This window comes from Oncorhynchus mykiss, chromosome 13 (genome assembly GCF_057628025.1).
Source record: "Oncorhynchus mykiss isolate SJ-2025 chromosome 13, ASM5762802v1, whole genome shotgun sequence".
NCBI classification, from domain to species: Eukaryota; Metazoa; Chordata; class Actinopteri; order Salmoniformes; family Salmonidae; genus Oncorhynchus; species Oncorhynchus mykiss.
The window spans coordinates 30,472,750-30,499,462 of NC_143034.1; the positions used below are offsets into that span (position 1 = coordinate 30,472,750).

At 41.4% G+C, this 26,713-nt stretch overlaps 1 protein-coding gene across 2 annotated transcripts; it reads right to left on the reverse strand.

The window, feature by feature from the left end:
- Nucleotides 1-25: 25 nt before the first annotated feature.
- LOC110485946 (phosphoribosyl pyrophosphate synthase-associated protein 1) lies at nt 26-26,713 on the reverse strand. 2 transcript variants are annotated; one of them, XM_021557203.3, is made up of 11 exons: nt 26,069-26,713; nt 16,151-16,203; nt 12,206-12,272; nt 7,966-8,138; nt 4,663-4,778; nt 4,475-4,530; nt 4,180-4,334; nt 3,051-3,095; nt 1,265-1,335; nt 877-1,023; nt 26-511 (listed from the first exon to the last, which is right to left on the reverse strand). In XM_021557203.3, the coding sequence occupies exons 1-11, from the start codon at nt 26,149-26,151 to the stop codon at nt 353-355; spliced, it is 1,125 nt and encodes a 374-aa protein (XP_021412878.1). In that variant the 5' UTR covers nt 26,152-26,713; the 3' UTR covers nt 26-352. The 2 variants fall into 2 exon arrangements, with proteins under 2 accessions (XP_021412878.1, XP_021412879.1); XM_021557204.3 differs by lacking the exon at nt 3,051-3,095.

Sequence of the window (26,713 nt, forward strand, 5' to 3'; positions counted from 1 at the left end):
GAGTTCAATTGATCACAAATACATGTTCATCAAAAAAGGATTTATTAACCAAATGCTGTGCTGTAAGTAAACACTGAAAAGTTGCATACAATACACACACTGTAGGATTAAATTAAACTAATCCAAGATATATCAGTGCAAATTGTTCTTTATGAGAGTGATGGGTGATGTATTTACCATGCATATAGTATAACACAGTACAGTAGTGGACTGAACAGTAGACATTTATTGAGAATGCAATATTTTTTCTTACATGGCAAGTCAACAAGAATGAAAAGCAACAACTGCCTATGTAACCGAGGTGAAAAGCCTTGGTCTCACGGTGTGAACACAACGTATTTGTGCGTGTAGCTCAGTCATCTACTGTGATGTTACGGAACAGGTAAGCCATGGACTCTCCATTGTGGATGCGTCGGATGGCCTCGGCCAGGATCATACTGACGTCCACTGTCTTGATCTTGGGACACTGGAGCTTCTGGACCTCGTGAGGGACTGTATTAGTCACCACCACCTGGGGGGGGGGGGGGGGGGGGGGGGGGGGGACAAGGACACAAAATGGAGAGCCAGGGTACAGCAGGACCTATGTTTAAGAATGTCCTTTGAATGATTAGAAAACAGTAGTGTATTCGCAGAGTTTGAGTATGCATTGCATATTACTGTATTTGGGTATCGGTGTGTGTACTTGTCTTTTTAAGAAAGCATAGATTTGTTTGATTTATCCAGCAAAGAGACACACTTCCGACCTTGAGAAGCTTCAAGTATCGGAGCAGCACAGACTACTTACAATATTTGTCAGTGGTGTCGATGTTAGAAAAGACAGCCATTTCAGGCTTAATAAAATGCCTGTGCGAGTACAGCCCGTGTCCTTCGTCTTACCTCGTCGATGGCGGATTCCTCTATGAGCCGGGGGGCCTCTGCTGAGAGCAGGCCGTGTGTCGCCATGATGTAGATCTTATAGGCCCCTCTCTCTTTCAGAATCTCAGCCGCCGCCACAAAGTCCTCCACGTCATCTATGATGTCATCCTGAGAGAGGGAAACGACAAAGGCGGAAGGTTATTAGCGTCTAGATAAATAAAAAAAACACTAGCTCTATCATACAGTATGTCCAAATACACCTTACACGAGGACCTCCTCAGAACAGTGAGTGTGAAACTTCACTAGTCGATATAACACTCACTCTTGATTGTTAGCAATAGCATGAAGTTTTTTTTTGTCCCATAGGGGTTCAAGTTTAAACAGAAATAAGAGACGATCAAATTCTTACAACAATGATAGCGATGCGACCTCCCACATCTCCCACTACAGTGATTGGCGGTTTCTCCTTGGCCATCATTACTGAAAGAGAAGAGAGATTTATAATCACTTTCAAAACAGTGGTTCAGAGGAAAATGAGGGGGAAAAATGACATTGAAATTATTGGGAGAGGAGATTGAGTAAGGGATCAAGTTCAACACCTGCAAAGACCATGCAAGACAGCTCTACCTCAATGTCCACAGACTGCTACAACGCCTACAGAATAATCCTGAAACTCTCATTTTGACAAAAGGACAACTAGGTGAAATTATTTGGGGTAAATATAGGGCAGCTTCAGGCATATTGCAATGATAGCAACACATGGCTTATGAGTATAGAGCTGTCTTCCTTCCCACAAATAAAACATCCGGTTTGGGATTTAGGGATCCACACAGCAACCCCATGCCATGCCAAATCACAACCAACTTCAAACCTGTTTCCTCATCGTCAGCCCAGAGGCATCCAACCAGATGTCTGCATATTTAAAAACTCAAGTTTGAATCATGAGGCTCTACTTGGAACTCCAAGGTGTTGACATTAGCAACAAAAGGATTTTGTTCAAATAGATTTGTTACGGCTTTAGGGGTTGGGGGGGGGGGGGGGTTGAGTTTTTAAATAAACAAGAATCATACCGTTGCTGAATCAGCAAGTTAGCTCTAAAAATTCTAAACTAGGAATTGATCAAGAAAAAGGATGCAGGGGAACACAACCAAGCTTGCCATCATGCCTCACTCAACCTCTGAGGTGCTTGCAATGTTTCCTTCATCTCCATTGGAGCTATAGAGAAAATGACATAACATTTATGGGGCAATGATTGGCCCCATAAAATGTATGCCAATCACCAACCTGGCAGTGGAATACAGTAGGTGCCCTCTGGTAAGGCATTTGCATTAGCAGCCATTTTGTTGGTTGCTTTGAAGGGGTCAAAAGTCAGATAAATGCTACATTTGAGGCATGTTGAAGGGAATGTTGACAAGCCACATGGTTTCAAACTGGTATTAATTGTAGTGCAACTCCAAAGTATACATGAGAAGAGACATGTATTTTTCCATGATGCTTTGCATGAATGCATCCAGCAGATTCGTATTGCTATCGGTAGGGTTGAATGTGATGATTTTATTAGAATTTTGGAAGTTCACAGTTAATTGTGTATTAGACAAAAGGCATGTAATGTCAAAAATGTATCAAGTGAGGAATACCGTACAATGTAAGCTTGGGATTATCTGAAAGACCTTGACACCAATTTGAGGTGAAGAAATCTGCTGTTTTACAGATCTCTTGTTTCAATAAGCATACCAAATTTGGTGACAGCCAACAGTTGGCGGGGCAGCACTTAAAATGTATTATATTCCCTTAAATTTTTTCAGTGTTTTATTTTTTAATTTGTTTAAATTGTCCCCTATCCATCGCTTTAGGAATTTCCGTTGCTCCCACGACTGTCTGGCTTTCGTTACAATGACAGCTAGCAGGCTAAATGAAAAGACTATAATTGTAGGACGATTATCATTTCTACACAGTTTTTTTTTTTTAAATTAAAAAATTAAAAACTCAAGCCCCGGGTGTGTTTGACCGCCCCGCCCTCGGTCTAAACACTGAACTGAGATCTTCACAAAGTGGAATTTAGAAGGTCAGTACTGCTAGAAATGGAAACTCCCTCGGTAGACATCAACATTACATGCAGGCAGGTTTAAGCGATCACAAATAGTATTGCAGGATAGGGGGTTAGCAGAAGAGAGAGTGGAGCATTACGGTCATACTTGGGAGCTCTATGCCTGGGAACGAAGGCTGGTGCCTCCCTGTGTCTTCAAAAGATAAATGGTATATGTTAATACTGTCATATACAGAGAATATATAATAGACATACAGACAGGCAGCATACAGACAAACAACTCCAGAACTGAAGACAGGCCTTCTGGTCCCATTTATCCAAGGAAAGCAAATAAAATAAAGTTTAAAATAAAAAAATAACAGGGGGGAGGGGGTCTTATTTTCTCAAAGATTAAAAGGTGCCCCTTTGCTCCGTATCTGAATTTAGCTGTTGTTTTGATAAAGGGAGACCAACCCTGTTCCTGTGTAAAGGAAGGGAGAAACAGAGAGAAGAATGAGAAGAAAAAGGTGAGAAGAGAAATCCAGAAGCTGTGTGGAGGAGAGGGGAACGAGGGGAATGGATGACTTATGGCCTGCAGTATTTCACAGGCATTGCCAGTAGTGTCAGGCTTCCGAGAATGATTGCTTTGTTGCTGAACCAACACATACTACAGCCCTGACTGGCTGAACCACTCCAGTTGCACACCGTCAGCATGAGGACACTGTGTGGAGGTCCTCTTTGCTACCAGTGCCTTTAAGCATTCAGGGCTGGATTTTTTAAACAGCATTTCTGTGACAAATGGATTTGTAAAAATAACTTTCTCTGAGCTATGGGTTGTTATTCGGACAGTCCATAAATACAGTTTATTATTTTTCTGTAAATACTGTTCCATTAGATCTCTGTAAAGCCTCCCTTTGACCCAATGCCATGTTTCAGTGTCTCTACAATGGATAGGATCAGAGTCTGGGTGTACGTGCGTTCACAAGTGTATGCATGCTGCATGGGAGGCCCATCCCAGTGTCGTCTACTCCCCATAAGCAGTGGGGGTTTAACCCTTCGGTTCAGACTCATTACCTTTCTATGGATTCCTCTGATAGACAGCAGGTCAGTTGGCTGAACTCATCCTGTCCTGACACTAGTGGTTACATAAACCAGCACTGTCTGCTGACTAGGCAGATTATATACATGAGAGCAACACAAGTGATTTTTATGTTATGGTCAAAGGCAGGGATATTTTCTAGTGTGTGTGTGTGTGTGTGTGTGCGCACACACGCCTGTGCATATCAGGGGTATCTTACATGGCAGCTCCAGACCAGGGTGGCCAGAGGTGGTGCGTCCTGAAGACATTGGAGGGGGAGAGTGTCTTCCGTCGGCCATGTCAGACTCTGAACACTGGGCCTCCCCGTGCATCACCGCCAGGCCCAGCCGCAGCCGCTCAGCATAGGATTGAGCTCTGGAATGAACGCACACACAAAAAAGGATTTAAATACATACAGAGCAAACAATCACAATTACACACAAATCTGCAGCCACAAACACACTTCACATCATTCACTATCCATCTCGCTGGAAAACTCCCAACCTTTATGTTACCTCTTGGCCGCCGAAGGAGACTTTGCAACGATAATGGCATTTCTGTAGTCTGGAATCTAGAACCAAATAAACATTATCCAACATGATTTCACAGCACCACATTAAAACTAAACTTTAGTCAACAAATACATTATGTCATGATTGAAATTCTACAAGTGGCTGGAGGATTCTGGGTAATGTAGTCTTACTTCCTCCTGGATGTACTGTAGCAGGAAGGGCGAGGCACGCAGGTTATCAACAGGGAAACTGAAGAAGCCCTGGATCTCCTTCTGGTGAAGGTCCATTGTGATGATGTGAGTTAGCCCTGTGATAACACCAGTGGGTCAAGCCAGTGGTGTAAAATACTTAAGTAAAAATACTTTAAAGTACTACTTACAGTGGGGCAAAAAAGTATTTAGTCAGCCACCAATTGTGCAAGTTCTCCCACTTAAAAAAGATGAGGCCTGTAATTTTCATCATAGGTACACTTCAACTATGACAGACAAAATGAGGAAACAAAATCCAGAAAATCACATTGTAGGATTTTTAATGAATTTATTTGCAAATTATGGTAGAAAATAAGTATTTGGTCACCTACAAACAAGCAAGATTTCTGTCTCTCACAGGCCTGTGACTTCTTCTTTAAGGGGCTCCTCTGTCCTCCACTCGTTACCTGTATTAATGGCACCTGTTTGAACTCGTTATCAGTATAAAAGACACCTGTCCACAACCTCAAACAGACACACTCCAAACTCCACTATGGCCAAGACCAGGCCTGTGAGAGACTGAAATCTTGCTTGTTTGTAGGTGACCAAATACTTATTTTCCACCATAATTTGCAAATAAATTCATTAAAAATCCTACAAATGTGATTTTCTGGATTTTGTTTCTCATTTTGTCTGTCATAGTTGAAGTGTACCTATGATAAATTACAGGCCTCTCTCATCTTTTTAAGTGGGAGAACTTGCACAATTGGTGGCTGACTAAATACTTTTTTGCCCCACTGTATTTAAAACCAGATAGTTTGACTTTTACTCAAGTAGTATTTTACTGGGTGACTTGCAGTTTTACTTGAGTAAAAGTAAAGATACCTTAATAGAAAATGACTCAAGTATAGCAATTTGGTACTTTTACCACCACTGGGTCAAGCAACACCCGAGCTAGACCAGCTCACATATGTGCTTGTGCGAATTATAATTTTGTCCATCCCCAACCAGACAATAATTGTAAATCAATTATATTAATTTCAGGGCAGGTTGGAAAAAAACCATGAATGAACATTTAGCTAGCTAGCTAGTTTGCCTTGGAGATTAACATTGGATTTAACCTGACATGCATATGGTCCTCTTTTTAGCTGATTCTTTGTAGAAGTTTGACCCGGTGTTATACAAAATAGTATTTCTCTACTCTGACGATTAATCCACAGATAAAAAGTAAAACAGTTCGTTTTTAGTTCATTATCTTTGATTATTCTCTCCTCGTTCGTCTATCAACCACCCACGTGGGTTTGTATCCTCGTGAAAACCAAACCAAGTTCTATTTTATTTTGTGTTAAACGCTCTACAAAGCTTTCTTAGTGTCCAACAAGCTTTCTCTGCCCTTAACCTTGTTCTCAACGCCTACAAAACATGTGGTTTGGTAAGAAGAACGCCCCTCTCCCCACTGGTGTGATTACTACCTCTTAGGGTTTAGAGCTTAGGTAGTCACCCCATACAAGTACTTAGGAGTATGGCTAGATGGTACACTGTCCTCTCAGCACATATCAAAGCTGCAGGTTAAAGTTAAATCTAGACTTGGTTTCCTCTATCGTAATTGCACCTCTTCCACCAACTGCTTAACTAACCCTGATTCAGATGACCATCCTACCCATGTTAGACTAAGGAGACAATTTATAGATCGGCAGGTAAGGGTGCTCTCGAGCGGCTAGATGTTCTTTACCATTCTGCCATCAGATTTGCCACCAATGCTCCTTATAGGACACATCACTGCACTCTGTAAACTGGTACTCTCTGTAGAGTCGTCGCAAGACGCACTGGTTGATGCTTATTTATAAAACCCTCTCAGGCCTCACTCCCCCCTATCTGAGATGTCTCGTGCAGCCCTCAACCTCCACATACAACACCTGTTCTGCTGGTCACTCCTCTTTTCAGTTAGATGCAGCGAGCGACTGGAATGAGCAAAAAACACTCAAACTGGACCGTTTTATCTCCATCTCTTCATTCAAAGATGGAATCGTGGACACTCTTACTGACAGTTGTGGCTGCTTCACGTGTATTGTGGTCTCTACCTTCTTGCCCATTGCGCTGTTTTCTGTGCCCAATGTTTGTACCATGCTTCGTGCTGCTGCCATGTTGTGTTGCTGCCATGCTTTGTCGTCGTCTTAGGTCTCTCTTCATGTCGTGTTCGCTCGTCGTGGTACGTGTTTTGTCCTATTTGTATTTATTTGAATCGGTAGGCCATATTTGGTAGGCCATCCTAGTAAATAAGAATTTGTTCTTAACTGACTTGCCTAGTTAAATAAAAAGGTTGAATAAAAATAAATTACAAATTTGCAAAACGTATGATACGGTTAAGGTTAGCTAAAAGGGTTAAGGTTAGGGGAAGGGTTAGCTAACATGCTAAGTAGCAAGTCGTTGAAAAGTAGCTGAAACGCTGAAGTTGTCCCGTGATGACATTTGAACTCACAACCTTTGGGTCGCCTTATAAGCCCACCCACCCACCCACCCGACTTCAATTTTGTGTGTCTTATGTAACCATACGTAACACATCATACAATTTGAGTGTCCGGGATTTACATTTCCTGTTACGTCTAGTAGATCATCAAGGACAACAACCACCCGAGCCACAGCCTGTTTACCCCGCTATCGTCCAGAAGGCGAGGTCAGTACAGGTGCATCAAAGTTGGGAACGAGAGACTGAAAAACAGCTTCCATTTCAAGGCCATCAGACTGCTAAATAGCCATTACTAGCATATTAAAGGCTGCTGCCCTATATAAACTTGAAATCATCACTGGCCACTTTAATAATGGAACACTAGTCACTTTAATAATGTTTACATGTTTTTGCATTACTCATCTCATATGTATATACACTGTATTCTATCTTAGTCTGTCGCTCTGACATTTCTCGTCCATATATTTATAGATTCTTAATTCCATTCCTTTACTTAGATGTGTGTATTGTGTGTTTTGTTGTGAAATTGTTAGATATATTTGTTAGATATTACTGCACTGTTGGCACTAGAAACACAAGCATTTTTCTACACCCGCAATAACATCTGCTAAACACGTGTATGCGACCAATAAAATTTGATACCAGACCGCGTTACCTCACTGTAAATAGGTCCAAAAAAAAAGTTAATTAACTACGTGTACAACTTATCTTAGCAGTGTTGTAACCATCTTCCTACAACATTGTAAACTACTATGCAAAAAAATAAAATAATAATCACTATTGGTATCACAACAACGAGAAAGCCACATGATGCATACAGTAGCCATATAGTAACATACCGGCTTTAGCGAGCATGGAGGCCAGCAGCTTGCAGACAATGGAGCCTCTCTTCCTCATCTTGCACTGCTTGCTGTAAGGGAAGTAGGGGATGACCCCAATGATGTTCTTGGCACAGTTAGTCTTGAGAGCGTAGGCCATGACCAGCAGCTCCATGATGGCCGTGTTCACATCTCTGGGTAGGACAAAAGAACCATTCAAGAGACAATGGAGCAAGATGGACAGAGAAGATAACATAATAAGATAAGCAAGAGTGAGATAAGAGTAGTTGTAGATATTTCAGTAAACTGTTGAATAAAACTGGCTGTTGTGTTGTCATGGTTTTAATTTGCATGTCGTAGTAACTGACGGGGTATAAAATTCAAGATGTCGGCACGTCTCAAAACCACATTAACACACTCAGAGCGTTCGCTCTCGGAGTTAAAACTCGTCTTTGTTCAAACACATTCACTACACATTTAAGTAAGTGAGTCTATGACGCTAGTCAGTATCCTACAATGTTAAACTTACCTGACTACGTGCCCATTGTCCTGGCACTAATCGCCACATTGTAAGACAAGACGTTGAGCGCCACACTAATAGTCGTTCCCTAAACCCTGAAGTATAACCTTGAAAGCTATGGGGCATTTCTAAATAATTAAGCCTCGAGATCGTATCGAAGAATGACTCCATTGTTGTATGGGATTCAGCTAGTTCATGAGAGAAGCAGAGGCAAACTTTGTTGGGGACTTGAGGCACTTATATTAACACTATAATTAGTAATCAAAGATAACGTCTTATTACTAATACAAAGAGTGCAGTAAGGTAGTGCCAGAGAAGATTTGACCTAGGCAGCCTCCTGAAGCAGCAGAGCCAACCACAATCATTAAAAGGGCAACTAAACCCCAATTTCACCCGTTGCATGTTCTAAAAAATGCATTCAGGCTAGAAGTTGTGGGTGGAAGGAATTGGTAAACATAGTTGTACCTGATCCCAACACTTTCTTACTAAAGCATAATCTGACAATAACATTATGTGCATTGTGAGCAAATACATCTCTGGACAGTTAGCGCACAGTGGTTAGTCACCAAGTTCCTGGCATCTATTGCCACTTGCGGTTTAAGATCAAATCCCACTTGGGGTGCAAAAATCCTATATTTTAAATGTGGACTCACATTGCGGTATTGTGCTGAGGGGGAAAAAATGCAATAGTCACCTTGAAAATTAAGATTAGGGGCTCAATTCAATCCAACCTATACTGTATTATTTACGCAGTAGCTCTTTTTCCAACAATCAAATTAACTCAGATTGGTCTTGGGTACCTTGGCCGGCTCGCTCATTAGGTAGGATTAGGCGTCCACCTATGGTGGCAGATCGACTAGGGCGCCATTTTCTGAGCTAAACTGACCAAGACTTACCTCCAACCTCACAATTAATTCTGCCCAAAAAACAATGACAATTTCTCTCAACCTGTGGCATATGGGCTTTTAATTATTTATTTCACCTTTATTTAACCAGGTAGGCTAGTTGAGAACAAGTTCTCCTTTACAACTGCGACCTGGCCAAGATAAAGCAAAGCACATCGACACAGAGTTACACTTGGAATAAACAAACATAGTCAATAATACAGTAGAAAAAGTATATATACAGTGTGTGAAAATGAGGTAATGCAATCAAATAGGCCATAGTGGCGAGGTAATTACGATATAGCAATTAAACACCGGCGTGATAGATGTGCAGAAAATGAATGTGCAAGTAGAGATACTTGGGTGCAAAGTAAATACAGTATGGGGATGAAGTAGTTGGATGTGATATTTACAGATGGGCTATGTACAGGTGCAATGATCTGTGAGCTGCTCTGACAGCTGGTGCTTGACGTTAGAGAGGGGGAGAAGGAGATATGAATCTCCAGCTTAAGGTGGGCACTGATGCTGCCCTATGATAAGCATTGTAAACTTTGTCAAAGGCAGGGCCGCAAAATATTTAACTCGTCCATTCCAAGCGCACCTCTCCAGAGTGCAGTTGGAGAGACGCGTCGCTACGGCGATCCACCAACATACCATCATTTTTTTTTTTTTTTTACATAAATCATGTAGCATATGGTAGAAAGAGTATGTGGTCTTTCCTGTAGCCTAAAGACTGGAGATAAAATGTATAACAACGTAATGAGACTAACCATTTTTACATCATGCCGGTTTCTCCAATCCAATTGCCTAACCTAAATGGCGTCCAATCAAATCAAGAATGCGCTGACATCTTGACAAACATCCTAAAAACAGGATGGGTCAAAGTAAAATAGACAATATGGAATGGACAATCAGGCTACTCACAATTGCTGTCCAGGACTTTCATCCCGTGTGCTAAATTTCATGTGTACGCCGACATGTTTTTTTACAAGCTGATATTAGCGAAAAATAAAATTCTGCATTTCCCACTGTGTAAACACATCGCAAATAGGCTCAGGATAACGCCTACTGATACAATTGGATTGCTGATAGTCAGAGCTTAAAAAGCCAAATTGATTAGTCACAGGAATCAGGACTAATAAAGCCAATGCAAAGGCCTGTTTTACAAACGATGGGCATTCATACATTTCCATTGTGGTCAGACATGGTTGTCTACACACCTGTAAGGACGGACCGACAGTCTTTTGGACATCTTTTTTTGATCTGGTCATCTTTGTTTTTCATAGGGTAGGCCTACCACATAGATGGCATTCCTAAAATTATATTTTAGACAACACTGTAGGCCAGGGATGGGCAACTCCAGTCCTCTAGTGCCAAACCCGTGTCACACTTTTGCCCCAGATAACAAATCTGACACCAATAATCAACAAATGAGCATCTGCAGTTTAGAATGGAATTAGTGTCAGCAGCTGTGTTGACCAGAGATGTGGAACAAGTTTGACACCTCTCCCGCCCCCAAGGACTGGAGTTGACCATCCCTACTGTAGGCTATACCTCGGTAAGAACGGACAGATACGGGCACCTATTGGACTTATTTTTTTGTCCGGTCAGGACCAGCCTTTATTTGCAACAAACATACTTCTATGAATTACATCTTGTCAACTTTCATTCAGAACCGAAAATGAATCTAACTTCAACATCTGGAAAAATGGACTTTAGATGTCTTTCCAACATCATTTTGCTTACTGGGACTATTGTTGAAGGGGCGTCATTTTTTGTTGTCTCGCCTAGGGGTGCAGAAGGGCCAGGAGCAGTCCTGTAGGTACTGTATAAAACCCTACAACTACTACCAGGGATAAATATTGTACATTAAGGATTTGAAATAAAAAGTATCTGCTCCATGTGGGATTAGAAATCACAACCATTGAACTATGAGCCACCAATTAGTCATAGCAGTTGGGAGAAAATACGAGTTGACAGCGCCACCATTGTCACCCATTTCTCATTATGATGGATATAGCTACGAATATAAAACGTAAAATCCTCAAAGCCTACATGTTTTTATTCTTCGTAAAAGCACATGCGTGTATGAAACAGTAAGCAAAAAAATTATCATATGCAGAAATGTGCCTTACTGCCTTTTGAATTTTGTGTAATGTCAGTAGTCTAGTCAAGGAAGCCTTATGCTAAATATACTGGCACACTCCACTTACCAGACCATTACCAAATAAGGCGTGTGGTCACCTGCTTTTATAGTGAGCCTCGAGGTGGTACCACCTAGCACATCTAGAAGGGAGTGTATTTCATACCAAACCTCTCCCTTGAGATGAAGAGGCGCCTTCTTTTACATTACAATTTCAATGGTTGAGTTTAACCGTTAAGGACAAAAAGAGCTAGATTTATTACTAAAATACCTAAATATATCACTTTTGCAACGAACTGTCAAAATGAAGACCAGAATTTATTTGTTTCACTATAAATAAGCCTAAAACATCTTGTTTTAGACTAAAAAATACATTTAAAAAGTTCAGGAAAGTTACTTGTTACAGGTCAGTGCCCCGTAGCTGGCTGTTAATATTGCAATCTCAATTTCCCAGGCAGCTCCTGCCAACCCATAAATGACATAACCACTGGATGAAAATATGTTTGTGGAGGACAGACACCCATGGGGGTCATATTCTGACTGATCAGCAATGAATCAACAATGTCTGCCTAATTTCACAAGGGAATACATTTACGTTCCTCTCATCTAGTTTCTATTGATCAATTTGGTTCTGTGGCGATACTGCAAATCCAACCAACTAGAATATACACACTTAAGACGGTGTAGAAGACATGACCACCTGGATCCTCTCACCTTGGAATGGTCTGAATGATAAAGATGTCTTGACCACGAACAGACTCTTTCACATCCACCCTGGTTTCTGGAAATTAAAAAAAAGCAGCAAATCAGTTCCAGGAGCAAGTAACCCCAGATACAGTATGCCGACCATCATCTACGGTGCATTCGGAAGCTATTCAGACCCCTTGACTTTTTCACGTTACAGCCAATCTACACACAATACCCCATAATGATAAAGCAAAAACAGTTTTTTTTAAAATTGCACAATTACATACAAATTAAAACTGAAATACCTTATTTACATAAGTATCAAGACCTTTTGCTATGAGACTCGAAATTGAGCTCAGGTGCATCCTGTTTCCATTGATCATCCTTGAGAGGTTTCTACAACATGATTGAAGTCCACCTCTGTAAATTCAAATGATTGCGCATGATTTGGAAACACACACACCTGTCTATATATAATATCCCACAGTTGACAGTGCATGTCAGAGCAAAAACCAAGCCATGCGGTCGAAGGAATTGTCCGTAGAGCTTAGAGACAGGCTTGTGTCGAGGCACAGATCTGGGGAAGGATACCAAACAATGTCTGCAGCATTTAAGGTCTCCAAGAACACAGTGGCCTCCATCGTTCTTAAATGGAAGACGTTTGGAACCACCAAGACTCTTCGTAGAGCTGGACGCCTGGCCAAACTGAGCAATCAGGGGAGAAGGGCCTTGGTCAGGGAGGTGACCAGGAACCTGATGGTCACTCTGACATAGTTCCTCTGTGGAGATTGTCCTCCTTCTGGAAGGTTCTCTCATCTCCTCCAAACAATGGTAGAGTGGTAGGCGGAAGCCACTCCTCAGTAAAAGGCACGTAAAAGGGCACGTTGACAACCTGCTTGGAGTTTGCCAAAAGGCACCTACAGACTCTCAGACTACGTGAAAGAAGATTCTTTGATGTGATGAAACCAAGATTGATCTCTTTGGCCAGAATGTCAAGTGTCTCGTCTGGAGGAAACCTGGCACCATCCCTACGTGAAGCATGGTGGTGGCAGCATCATACTGTGGGGATGTTTTTCAGCGGCAGGGACTAGGAGACTACCGGTAGTCCGGATTGAGGGAAAGATGAAAAGTAGAGAAAGATCCTTGTTGAAAACCTGCTCCAGAGCGCTCAGGACCTAAGGACATTGATCCTAAGCACACAGCCAAGACAATGTAGGAGTGGCTTTGGGACAAGTCTCTAAATGTCCTTGAGTGGCCCAGCCAGAGCCCGGACTTAAACGAGATCGAATATCTCTGGAGAGACCTGAAAATAGCTGTGCAGTGACTCTCCCCATCCAACCTGACAGAGCTTGAGAGGATCTGCAGAGAAAAATGGAAGAAACTCCCCAAATACAGCTGTGCCAAGCTTGTAGCATCATACCCAAGAAGACTTGAGGCTGTAATCGCTGCCAAAGGTGTTTCAACAAAGTACTGAGTAAAGGATCTGAATACTTATGTAAAAGTGATATGTTTATTTTTAATAAATTTGCAAAAATGTCAAAACCTGTTTTTGCTTTGTCATTATGTGGTTTTGTGTGTAGATTGAAAGAAAACAATTGAATCAGTTTTAGAATAGGGCTGTAACGTAACAAAATGTGGAAAAAGTCAAGGAGTCTGAATACTTTCCGAATGCACTGTATACCAGGGATATTTAGCTCTTACACTACGAGGTCCAGAGCCTGCTGGTTTTCTGTTCTACCTGATAATTAATTGCACACCTGGTGTCCCAAGGCTTAAAAATCATTTTTTACCTAAGACAATTGAGACATGGATCGTGTATGTGCGCCATTCAGAGGGTGCCTTTGAACAGGGTATGGTAACAGGTGCACCGGTTTGTGTCAAGAACTGCAACGTTGCTGGGTTTTTCACACTCAACAGTTTCCCGGGTGTGTCAAGAATGGATCCCCACCCAAAGGACATCCAGCCAACTTGACATCTCTGGGAAGCATTGGAATCAACATGGGCCAGCATCCCTGTGGAATGCTTTCGACCTCTTATAGAGTCCATGCCCAATGAATTGAGGCTGTTCTGCGGGCAAAAGTGTGGGGGGTGCAACTCAATGTGACTCGTTTCAGGAAAACTCCTGTCACGTCACTACTTAACATAAGGTATTTGAACGCAAACATTTTTTTAATCAAAATTCTTTTGGAATGTGTACTCAAGTTCTTTAACAAAATTGTATGCCATTTGTAAATACGAATAAAATAATTTAAATTACGAGCCTAGTTGGTTTAGCCACAGAAAAAAAACAGGAACCTTTCCAATAGCTATGATTGGCTGAGATAATGGATGGGCTGCTCAAGCCAATTGGATTGGTCTGCCATGTAGCTTCTTTCTTTAGCGTGAGCTGCGCAGTATGTGTAGGTAATCCTTTCGAACGCTTTTTGTAAGATATCACAAAGAACTGCAAAAGTGTTGCTAATGCTCTCTACTTTCATGAGGACAGTTTTAAAATTGGTGGAATGCCCGGTGGAAGCAGAGTATGACAGCTAAGGAGATAGAGAAAATTCTGCCGTTTGATTGTAAATACGCGGAGGGAGTCAAAAAGAGAACACACACAAGGCTGTTGTATAAAACACTTGTCTCCGGATTACATCTTCAAACTAAGGGCAACCATGGCATCGGTCAGGGAGAAGCGTTAATCTATGAATACATGTAAGAGTCTAGCTAGCTACAGTTTCCGATATTATACGTTTCTAATTTTGGCAGAAAATAACGTAATAATAATATTATTCTTACCTCAGAGCCATTTGAATTGCTACCTATAGCCTAATGTTACCTAGCTAAGAAACAATGAACCTAGTTGGTTAGCTTTACCTACCTGAAAATTCATAAAGGACAGTAACGTTATGAGTTGGGATTAAGGTTCATTGTTGAGCTAGCTAGCTAGCTAGCTAAACAAAAAAACTCCACTATGCAAGTAAACGTTCACTGTACCGTTTACATCTTCTGTATCATATGCATGTGACAAATAAACAGATTTTATTTGATATCGTGCGTGTTTACCAGAGACGGTAATGTGAAGAACATGACCAGCACCAAAGTCAAATTAGATATAACGTTAGGCCAAATAGACAGTGTCCAAGTTCAATAAATACAATTATTTGTCACAATCACAAACTATTTTCTGTAGTTAGCTTGCCATTAACTTGTAAATAATGATCTTGTTGTGAGTTTATTTACCTTAAATAATTAATACAAAATAGGTCAATTAAAACATTGTCAGCTATATGATATGGTAATTATCTGAACTGGCAAGCCAGCTAACAAGCTAGAAACTGACCAAAACATTGTTTAGAAAGTTGCTTTTATTTGCCTGGTTTGCTCGATTGACATATACTAAATTAATTTTAACAAATTGGTTTATTGGTGTTAAAATACACCAGTTATGCTATTTTGGACCACCAGGATGCTGATGTCATGCAGCCTGTTGTTTTTATTCATGTCACTGCGACAACATAGAATGTTCATGTCACTGCGACAACTGTATACATACTGTCGATAGACATAGTATAAACCTTTAGTCTTGAAATCTTTGGTTGTTTAGTTCACTACTGTAATCACTCGGTTTAGCACGGCCTCACATGTGAATCCTTAAAGAGACGGGTGTGGCTTAAGAGGGTGTGAACAATACTGAATGGGTGTAGACAAAGATTTCTCCAATAGGTATAACAAAACATTCAAGGGCCATTTTATCAAAAATGGGGTTACAAGTTTATCAACTTTCAAAGCAGAAATACTTTCCCAATTGTTCCTCAACTGTAGTGTATGATATCACATTTTTTAGCTCTGAATCTCTACTTTTAGAGACTCACAATTTTGCCACATAAGACTGAATCGAGCTGGTCGTTCACATATTAGGAAGGGGTCCTTCATGTGTTGTACACTCAGTGTATACTATATGAAGCTGAAAGGGTTAACCTGGCATCTCACCTCTGTTGGACTCTTGGTAAACAACCGACTTTCCCAAGTCTACGCCAAGCCGTCTGCAAGGAGAGAAGGAAGGTGTTAGACAGTAAATAAACAAAAACACACAACTAAAATCATCCACACACAGGAGGAATGCCCGCCTTTTGAGTAACTGGCCCAACTCTTCAATCATTATTATTGTGGGTGCTTATGTTTGTCCTATTTAAGATCGAGTTGAAGTCAGAAGTTTACATACTCCAACCTAAGTGTATTAAAACTGGTTTTTCAACCACTCCACAAATTTCTTGTTAAACTATAATTTTGGCAAGTCGGTTAGGACTTTTGAACTCTAATAGTGGTGGTGTAAAGACATTTGTTTATTATCAAATGAAATGTTTATGAATACCTGTCATTAAAATGACTTAGTAAATTTGTAGAATATTAGGTTTCTACATTGTGTAAACACGCAATGTTTCTATTGAGATGCATTACATTGAAAAATTGTCCACCATCTCTAAAAAAAAAAGTCAGGTGAAAGAGAGATGTCATTCATTCTTTGCTATGATCATTGATATCCTGAAGAAGCTATCCCTTTTATTTCTTTGCCTGAAAATGTTTGGATATACTGGTGAAGTTACATTGTTAGCTAGCTAGTCAATGAAGTAACATGACTGAAAAATGTGTAAACAAATGGTGAGTAGATTTGGTAGGCCCACAACATTTAAAATGGGGTCCCGGTAATCCGCAATAGGAAGATAATGTTGCACCAGTGTGGTGAGGAAACTCGAGACGTTGGAACACAACTATACGAGTGCTTATTTTCAAAGAGCGCTCCGTAAGCCAAGCCATGGCAGAGCAGCCGCACACAAGGGAAAGGGGGATACCTAGTCAGTTGTACAACTGAATGCCTTCAACTGAAATGTCTTCCGCATTTAACCCAACCCCTCACCATGCGCAATGCCAATTGTCGACTGGGATTGTGTGAAGCTCACCGCCATTGGACTCTGGGCGCAGTGGAATCGTGGTCTTTTGAGTGTCGTCCGACAGACGAATCAGTGTTTGGCCGATGCCAGGAGAACACTACCTGCCCGACTGCATAGTGCCTACTTTAATGTTTGGTGGAGGAATAATAGTCTGGGGCTGTTTGTCATGGTTTGGGCTCGGCCCCTTAGCTCCAATGAAGAAAACTCTTAACGCTACAGCGATACACTGTGCTTCCAACTTTGTGGCAACAGTTTGGGAAAGGCCCTTTCCTGTTTCAGCATGACAATGCCCCCATGCACAAATCGAGGTTCATAATGGTTTGTCGAGACCGGTGTGGAAGAACTTGACTGGCCTTCACAGAACCCTTTACCTCAACCCAATCGAACAGCTTTGGAATGAATTGGAACGCCGACTGCGATCCAGGTCTAATCGCCCAACATCGGTGCTTTCACTTCAGCGGATGGGAGTAGCCATGTCATAAACCCCTCCCTTTGCCATTCTCACTCAATGCTTTTGTATAGTAAGAGCATTTTGAGAAACGAAAGAGTGGACTAGTTAAGTAGCCTAGCGGTTAGTGTTGGGCCAGTAACAAATGTCGCTAGTTCGAATCCCCAAGCCGACAAGGTGAAAAATCTGCCCGAGAGCAAGGTACTGTTGATAAAGGCAGACCCTAGGTGTGACCCCACTGAGTGTCTATCGTTGAGTTTGAATATGCAAAAAAAAACATTTCCAATTCATACGTGCATAATACACACTTGTACATACAGTTGAAGTTGGAGGTTTACAAACACCTTAGCCAAATACATTTGAACTCCGTTTTCACAATTCCTGACATTTAATCCTGGTAGAAATTCCCTCTGTTAGGTCAGTTAGGATCACCACTTTATTTTAAGAATGTCAAATTCCCAGTGGGTCAGAAGTTTACATACACTCAATTAGTATTTGGTAGCATGGCCTTTAAATTGTTTAACTTGGGTCAAACATTTTGGGTAGCCTTCCACAAGCTTCCCACAATAAGTTGGGTGAATTTTGGCCCATTCCTCCTGACAGAGCTGGTGTAACTGAGTCAGGTTGGTAGGCCTCTTTGCTCTCACACACATTCTCAGTTCTGCCCACAAACGTTCTATAGGATTGAGGTCTGGGCTTTGTGATGGCCACTCCAATACCTTGACTTTGTTGTCCTTAAGCCCTTTTGCCACAATTTTGGAAGTATGCTTGGGGTCATTGTCCATTTGGAAGACCCATTTGAGACCAAGCGTTAACTTCCTGACTGATGTCTTGAGATGTTGTTTCAATATATCCACATAATTTTCCTGCCTCATGATGCCATCTATTTTGTGAAGTGCACCAGTTCCTCCTGCAGCAAAGCACCACCACAACATGATGCTGCCACCCCCGTGCTTCACGGTTGGGATGGTGTTCTTTGGCTTGCAAGCATCCCCTATTTCCTCCAAACGTATGGCCAAACAGTTCCATTGTTGTTTCATCAGACCAGAGGACATTTCTCCAAAATGTTATGTCGATATAAGACCCGTTTTACTGCGGATATAGATACTTTTGTACCAGTTTCCTCCAACATCTTCACAAGGTCATTTGCTCCTGTTCTGGGATTGATTTGCACTTTTCGCACCAAAGTACATTCATCTCTAGGAGGCGAGGAACGCGTCTCCTTCCTGAGCGTTATGACGGCTGCGTGGTCCCATGGTGTTTATAATTGGTGTACTATTGTTTGTACAGATGAACGTGGTACCTTCAGGCATTTGGAAGTTGCTCAAGGATGAACCAGACTTGTGGAGGTCTCCAATTTTTTTCTTAGGTCTTGGCTGATTTCTTTTGATTTTCCCATGATGCCAAGCAAAGAGGCACAGAGTTTGAAGGTAGGCCTTGAGATAGGCTAATTGACATGTTTTGTCAATTGGAGGTGTACCTATCAGAAGCTTCTAAAGCCATGACAATTTTCTGGAATTTCCAAGCTGTTTTTCAAGGCACAGTCAACTTAGTGTATGTAAACTTCTGACCCACTGGAATTGTAACACAGTGAATTATAACTGATAATCTGTCTGTAAACAATTGTTGGAAAAATGTGTCATGCACAAGGTAGATGTCCTAACCAACTTGCTAAAACTATAGTTTGTTAACAAGAGATTTGTGGAGTGGTTGAAAAATGTGTTTTAATGACTCCAACCTAAGTGTATGTAAACTTCCGACTTCAACTGTACCTAGAATTCATATAGGCCCAATATAAGCTGTATCTCAATATTTATTTTATTCTGGTGCTCTTAAAATTTCATGAAGCGCGTCTTACTTTTTGTAGTGCTCCTATCAGCAAAATGTTCATTTAGAGCCCTGCTGATCAGGCCTAAAATTTCCCGCCTGCATCGATGGCCCTTGTTTTTAGGGGGCGTTATGGCCACATGAATGCATTGTGGCCAAAGTGCTCCGAAGCACGGCTCGCGGCTCTCATATCTCAATTCTTATTAGCCAATGCCCATCACGTGACCGTACCCTTCTCACAGAAATAGCAGCTCTGAAGTAGGCTACTAGTGAAGACAGAGACATCGGGGATGCAACGGTGCACGTCTTCCTTATCGAATTCCGAGGTGCAATGATTGGCTGAGATAATGAATGGGCTGGACATGCTGAAAGAGGAGTTTGGATTGGTCTGCCATGTAGCATGCTTCTGTCTATAACATGAGCTACTCAGTATGTGTAGAGAATCCTTGCTACCACAGCTTTTTGAAAGATATAGTAGCCATGGAGAACTGCAAAAGTGTTGCTACTGCTCTCAACAGCATTTCTGCCCTGAATTTTACAGGTGCTATCAACAAAGCTCAGTAGGGAAGAAGTTGCGAATAATCAGATGAGGAAATTCCTGACTTGGGCAAAAACATTTTCACTGAACCAGACATTGCAGAGTCTTCTGATGACAGTGGTGGAGAAGAAACAGCAATCAACAGTGTTGTTGTCACGGAAGAAGTTAACTAAGATTTTTAATAAGTGGAATGCCCGGTGGAAGCAGAGTATGAGAAGAATACCTGCAGATTCATACTACACCATTTCATGGGATTGTAGTTCATTGTTTAGCTATTTTTTGACTGAAAGCATTTGACTGAAAAGGAGGTGGTTGGTGACATATATACGTCATTAAAGTGTGGCTACATTTTCTGGTACTCCCTTTTTTTTTTAAGTACAATAAAAGTTAGTAGAAACATGCCAAACGATGTTTAAAAATCAATCCTCCGGTTATTTTTGTCATAAATAATCAATCATATTTAAACCGGACAAAAGCTTTGTCAATAGGAAAGGAGAAACAAGAAAGGCGCGTTCCCGATCAGGCGCATGGCTGATGAATGGAAATTTCCACTAGCCACTGATTAAAAGTGCTGTATCTCCCTAATTTTTCAGAGTAAAAGCCTGAAACAATGCCTAAAGACTGGCCACATGTAGAGGAAGCCACAGAGCTCGTGAAGTCTTTGTATGGTGGATAGGCTTACAATGGAAAAACAGCCTTTCAAAATAATAGTACTTCCTGGTTGGATTTTCCTCTGGTTTTTGCCTGCCATATCAGTTGTTACACACAGACATTATTTTAACAGTTTCGGAAACTTTAGAGTGTTTCCTATCCAAATATATTAATTATATGCATATCCTATCTTCTGGGTCTGAGTAACAGGCAGTTTAATTTGGGCACGCTTTTCATCCAAAATTCCAAATGCTTCCCCCTACCCTAGTGAAGTTAACAAGAGAATCACTGACATGATGTCAGCTGGTCCTTTTGTGGCAGGGCTGAAATGCAGTGGAAATGTTTTTTGGGGGATTCAGTTAATTTGCATTGCAAAGAGGGACGTTGCAATTAATTGCCAATTCATCTGATCACTCTTTATAACATTCTGGAGTATATGCAAATTGCCATCATACAAACTGAGGCAGCAGACTTTGTGAAAATGCATATTTGTGTCATTCAAAACTTTTGGCCACGACTGTACTATGTAGGCACCGGAGCTTACCCATAAGGAAGACTAAGCATGTACATTACCTATCAGATTAGGGGTTCTGAAATCACCATCACCCACTAATAAACTTGTCATTTTTGCAGATTAAGTGACCGAGCTAGGTATGTTTCAATATTTATTGTTTACAAATTATGAGTCAATGAATATATACTGAATGTACAAAACAATGGTTTTGTTAATATTTGTCTCTCCCATTCACCCTCTTATATGGCACACACACAATCCATGTCTCAATTGTCTTAAGGCTTAAAAATCAACTTAAAAATCCTTCTTTAACCAGTCTCCTCCACTTTATCTACACTGATTGAAGTGTATTTAACAAGTGACATCAATAAGCTTTCAAAGCTTTCACCTGTTCAGTCTGTCACGGAAACAGCAGGTGTTCATAATGTTTTGTACACTCTGCACAACTGAATTCCACCCATCTCAAAATCCAATGGTTTCTAACAGAGATCTAACAGAGAGATCTTCTCTTCTCGCTTTCGCCATGCAGTGGGCCTACATGTGATTGCTGCCCTCATTATGAAATGATCTACTTTACCCTGTATATCTAAAGATGACCATATACACCGATTGTTTAACTTCTTGAATCTACTTGAGACGCACATGTCCCAAGTAGGCACCTGGAAATGCAAATGCGCTACGCTAAATGCTAAATGTACTCGTTAAAACTCAAACCTTGATCAAAATTCACAAGCAGGGTATTAAATTAAAGCTACACTCGTTGTGAACCTAGCCAGCAAGTCAGATTTTTAAAATGCTTTTCGGCGAAAGCATCAGAAGCTATTATCTGATAGCATGCACCCCCCAAAATGCCAGCTCGACACGTAAACAACAGATTTTGCGATAGACGGCGCTACCCAAAACGCAGAAATAAAATATAAAACATTCATTACCTTAGACGAGCTTCTTTCTTGGCACTCCTATATGCCCCATAAACATCACTATTGGGTCTTTTTTTCGTTTAAATCGGTCCATATATACCCAAAATAGCTTTGTATTGAAGTAGTGTCATTCAGAAAAATTCATCGTTTTTAAACGCTGCGTAATTTTTTAAAATTAAAAAAGTCGACGATAAACTTTCACAAAACACTTCGAAATCCTTTTGTAATCCAACTTTAGGTATTAGTAAACGTTTATAATCTATCAAAACGATTACAGGGCGATGTCTCTTCAATAGGTCCTCACTTCAAAAACAATGCAATCTGATCTCTCCTTGAACTGCATCCGGGTGAAGACTTGAAAACTTGGGGTCAGACAGATGGATTTTCCAACAATTAATTCGATTGAAAATTAGTACAATGGCGCCATCGTGCGGAATTTGTATGAAGTGCAGGCAAATTTCCATTAAATTCTGTTGTCCTTTAACAACTGGTGGAAGTGACTTATGGAAATTATTTTTTGCTTTCAGAGAGCAGTTTTTCTTGCGTTTTTCAATGAAACACACGCTCTGTTATAGTCACAGCCGTGATTTAACCAGTTTTATAAACTTCAGAGTGTTTTCTATCCACACATACTAATCATATGCATATACTATATTCCTGGCATGAGTAGCAGGACGCTGAAAAGTTGCGCGATTTTTAACAGAATTTTCAAAAAAGGGGGGGGTAGATCTAATTAATGCAAAATTACCAAAACCTGATCGTGAACCTAAACACTCAAAATAAAATATATTGCCTGTTAAAATCTATTGCCTGTTCAGCAGTTATAGCCAGATGAGTCTGTTTGGGATCCTGAGTGGCGCAGAGGTCTAAGTCGCTGCATCACAGTGCTGGAGGCATCACTTCACAACTGGCCATGATCTGGAGTCCCAGTAACGGCGCACAATTGTCTCAGCGCCATCTGGGTCAGGGGAGGGTTTGGCAGGGGTAGGCAGTCATTGTAAATAAAAATGTGTTAACGGACTTGCCTAGTTAACTCTTTTTTTAAAATCTGTCTCCAGTACCTTACTTTCATTCCGGGTAAAAACATTTAACAGCGCATAGATGGGGCTCACAAGTGGCACGGCAGTCTAAGGCACTGTATCTCAGTGCTAGAGGCGTCACTATGGGAGTCACATAGGGCGGCGCACAATTGGCCCAGCGTCGTCTGGGTTTGGCCGTAGGCAGTGATTGTGAATAATATCACACAAGCTATTTTGAATTTGAATGCTGAAAGTGCCATGCAGTTGAGCAAGATCCGGAACAGCCCGCCTACCTTGCGTTGGTCAGCGTGTGAAGCTGGGCACAGTACGAGTTTGACTAGGATAAATAAATACAGGTTAAAAAAAAATAATATTGCCTGAGATTTCTCAGCATGCAAAATGACTTGTAGCTCAATGACTGTCAACACAGTTGCATGCAGTTCGACACTGAAGGAGAGGACTCATCAGTTGCAGAGTATGTAAGCGAGATTCCCAAAAGGCTGGAGCGTTGGCCTTCTCGCCCGCTCCAATAGTGCTCACTTCACAAGCTCAGGGCATGCCCGGCCCAGCATGCATTTGTAGCCTACTTGTGTGCTGCTACAGCCCCTTGCTTTAGCTACTGTCATGAGTTGGCAGTAGCTATAGAAATATTTTCATAAAGAAACTCCGATAAAACACAGGGGCAAAATCAAGATGACTTACAAAGACAAGGACCAAGAGTAAGAGAGTGAGTGTGGGGATGTAGTGTCCACAACTAAAGAATCATTGTGGAATCGGAAAAGATAAGTATTTCCTGAAAGCATGACGTGTACTTACTACGTGCACATGCTAAAAGAGAGGAATGAGGTGGATAGATAACTAATTGTCATTGTTACAAAGTATTTCTAAACTAACAATCAGATCTCTTAAGTTTTGTTCACTATTGTTCTATTATCTATACAATAGGCCAGAATTGATTTTGGCCCAATAGGCCTGGCATATTCCCACTTCAAGGAACTTCCCGTTTTGATTGGGTTATTTTGCCGAAAAATCTTTAGGGCAACCTATAGAAAAATAAAACTATGCATCTCTGCCCAGCCTGGCAAGAGTGGCCAAAAGGGTGTTTAGCATCCCCAGTGGCTCCACTGCTAGCCTGCTTTCCAGGCACCTTCACATGAGCCTAAAGCCACAGAAAGGCCAAACTCCTGTTTCTAAAAATGACGTAGCCTATTTGAAGTGATGAGCGCTTCTTACATTCACCTTCATTTTTTCATGGTATCCAATTGGTAGTTAGTCTTGTCTCGTCGCTGCAACTCCCGGTATGGACTCGGGAGAGGCGAAGGTTGAGAGCCGTGCGTCCTCCAAAACACAACCAAGCTGCACTTCTACTTGACACAATGTCCACTTAACCAGGAAGCCAGCCACACCAATGTGACGGAGGAAACACCGTACACCTGGCGACCTTGTCAGCGTGCATGCGTGCCCGACCTGCCACAGGAGTCGCTAGAGCGCGATGGGACATCCCTACCGGCCAAACCCTCCCCTAAACCAGACAGCGCTGGGGCAATTGTGCGCCGCCCAATGGGTGTCCAGGTCGCGACCTGCTGCGACAGAGCCTGGACTCAAATCAGGATCTCAAGTGACACAGCTAGTACTGCGATGCAGTGTCTTAGACCCCTGCGCCACTCGGGAGGCCATAAAGAATGTAATTTAATGAATATTCTGACCAATGCATGTTATATTTAGATCGGTTTGGGGTCAGCAGACTGATGCACTTGTATATTAAACATGGGAATCGGGAAAAACAGGTCAGTGTCTGGGGCTGGGGCAGCAACTGTAACTGCCCCTATGTTTGAAATACTGTTTGCCTGGAATGGGCCGTTTGTTAGACCAGTTTGCTTGAAGTCCCTTAGCAAAGTTATGTGCGAGGTCATTCTCTCTCATCCTTGCAATTTTAAGTGACAGATCATCTGGAGTCTAGCAAGCTAAAAGTAGGCTTAAAAGGCTGCTTTTACAAAGATAGCCCAATTCTGATATTTTTCCACCACTTTTTAAATTTATGTAGTGGGGCTATCCCGCCCTTTACTTATTTTATTGTATAGGCGAGAGGAAAGTTAAGAGTTTTTGCTGAAAGAGGGCCGGATTCAAACCCACACTGGCAGCGGTACATGTTCTCTAGAAGCAGCGGCCTATACTGCTAGACCAGTGGTTCCCAGGGGTACTAGGACCCCTAGGGGTACTTTGCCTTTCCACAGGGGGTACTTGAGAAGACTCATGAGACCATAGGCCCACTGGTAAAATGCACACGAGGGGGTACTTCAGGAGTAATCCGGCAGAGCAAAATTCAGTTGGTGGAACAGTAACCTAAACTCACCCCATTCCGTACAAATGTGGGCAACCGCAACATTCAAACGAGGCTGTGTTGACTTCAAAATCTGGGGTGTGAACAAAGTTTCTATTCAAGCCTTGGTTGACATGGTAATGGCTCTATAGTGTTGGAGAAAAGTTGGAAAAAAACAGACCCTCCGTTACATCGTGACGTGTCATGCAGTAATGTACAGCACGCATAAAGCAATGACACATATAAACTCTTTATAGTGTTTTATTTATATTTTAGAGGCGATCAGTTGGACAGATCGAGTGAAAAAAAGCAATTTTCCCACACAACATATCTCCTCACTATCACGCATTAGTATCGCTTCCCCACCCGCCATTTTTAAAACGGGGCTCATTGCCTTCTTGAATCATGCAGAAACGGGCAGCGTGGGGGTCATGTAATTAATAATGTTGGAAAGGGGAGAAATTGTGCTTTACAATGGTATTGACATTACAGTTGATCTGGAAGTATTACGTTTTTGGGGCGCTAAAATAAAGGTCAATTGTACAGACCGAGGCGATGTACAAAAGTGAGTGAGTTTACGTTAACTAAAAACGTTTGGGAACCACTGCGCTAGGCCACCACTAAATTTGTCTTTTGACTACTTTTAAATCCAGTTGAGAGAAAAAAAAAAGTGATTTGAGAGAGTTGCAAGAGATTAATTTGAATGCGCAGCATATACTTACTCCGTGATCTTCTTGGCAAGCTCGGTGCATGCGGTGGTCGAGTTGGCAGAGAAGACACGGTACCCACTTTTTGAGATATTCATTGTTGAGTGATATAGGAAAGCTTTGAAGTTCGAGAATGACAGACGAGATTTATAGGGCCTTATAAAAGTCAATGGCCACGTACTTTGCCTACTCACATTGACAATATCGACTCCTTTTATAAATGCAGGATTTAAGAACACGGAAATACGTCGAGTGAGGAATGTTACAAAATCTAAAATAAACACCGGCCTATATGTAGCTAACCCACATAACTGGCGTAAGTAAACACAGCTACTTATCGATCGCAGTATGACTGGTCTATCAAACTAGAAAACTGAGTTTTTCCACATCCGCACATAGATCTGTAGGCTACTCTACGAAAAACGCGCTCCACCTAATTCTTCAACTGGAAAAATATTTTTGCAATAAAAGTACACTACAGCAGACTCGTGTAATCTCAAAAAGTGTATACAATGTTGCGTCTAGCGTAGCTAATGTAAACTTTGTAGCAATGAGGTCGCGTCAAAGAAAATAAGAGTAATTTCATTGGGTAGCCAACGATTAACATATTGGCAGTATAATAATCCAATGTGATTGCTGCTTTGGAACAGAGGGCGGTTT

Coding starts and splice junctions, on each gene's coding strand:
- LOC110485946 (XM_021557203.3), bottom strand. CDS start 26,151: ATGAATATCTCAAAAAGTGGGTACCGTGTCTTCTCTGCCAACTCGACC. Junction 16,204..26,068: donor CTTGCCAAGAAGATCACGGA/GTAAGTATATGC, acceptor CTCTCCTTGCAG/ACGGCTTGGCGTAGACTTGG. Junction 512..876: donor AGGAATCCGCCATCGACGAG/GTAAGACGAAGG, acceptor CCCCCCCCCCAG/GTGGTGGTGACTAATACAGT.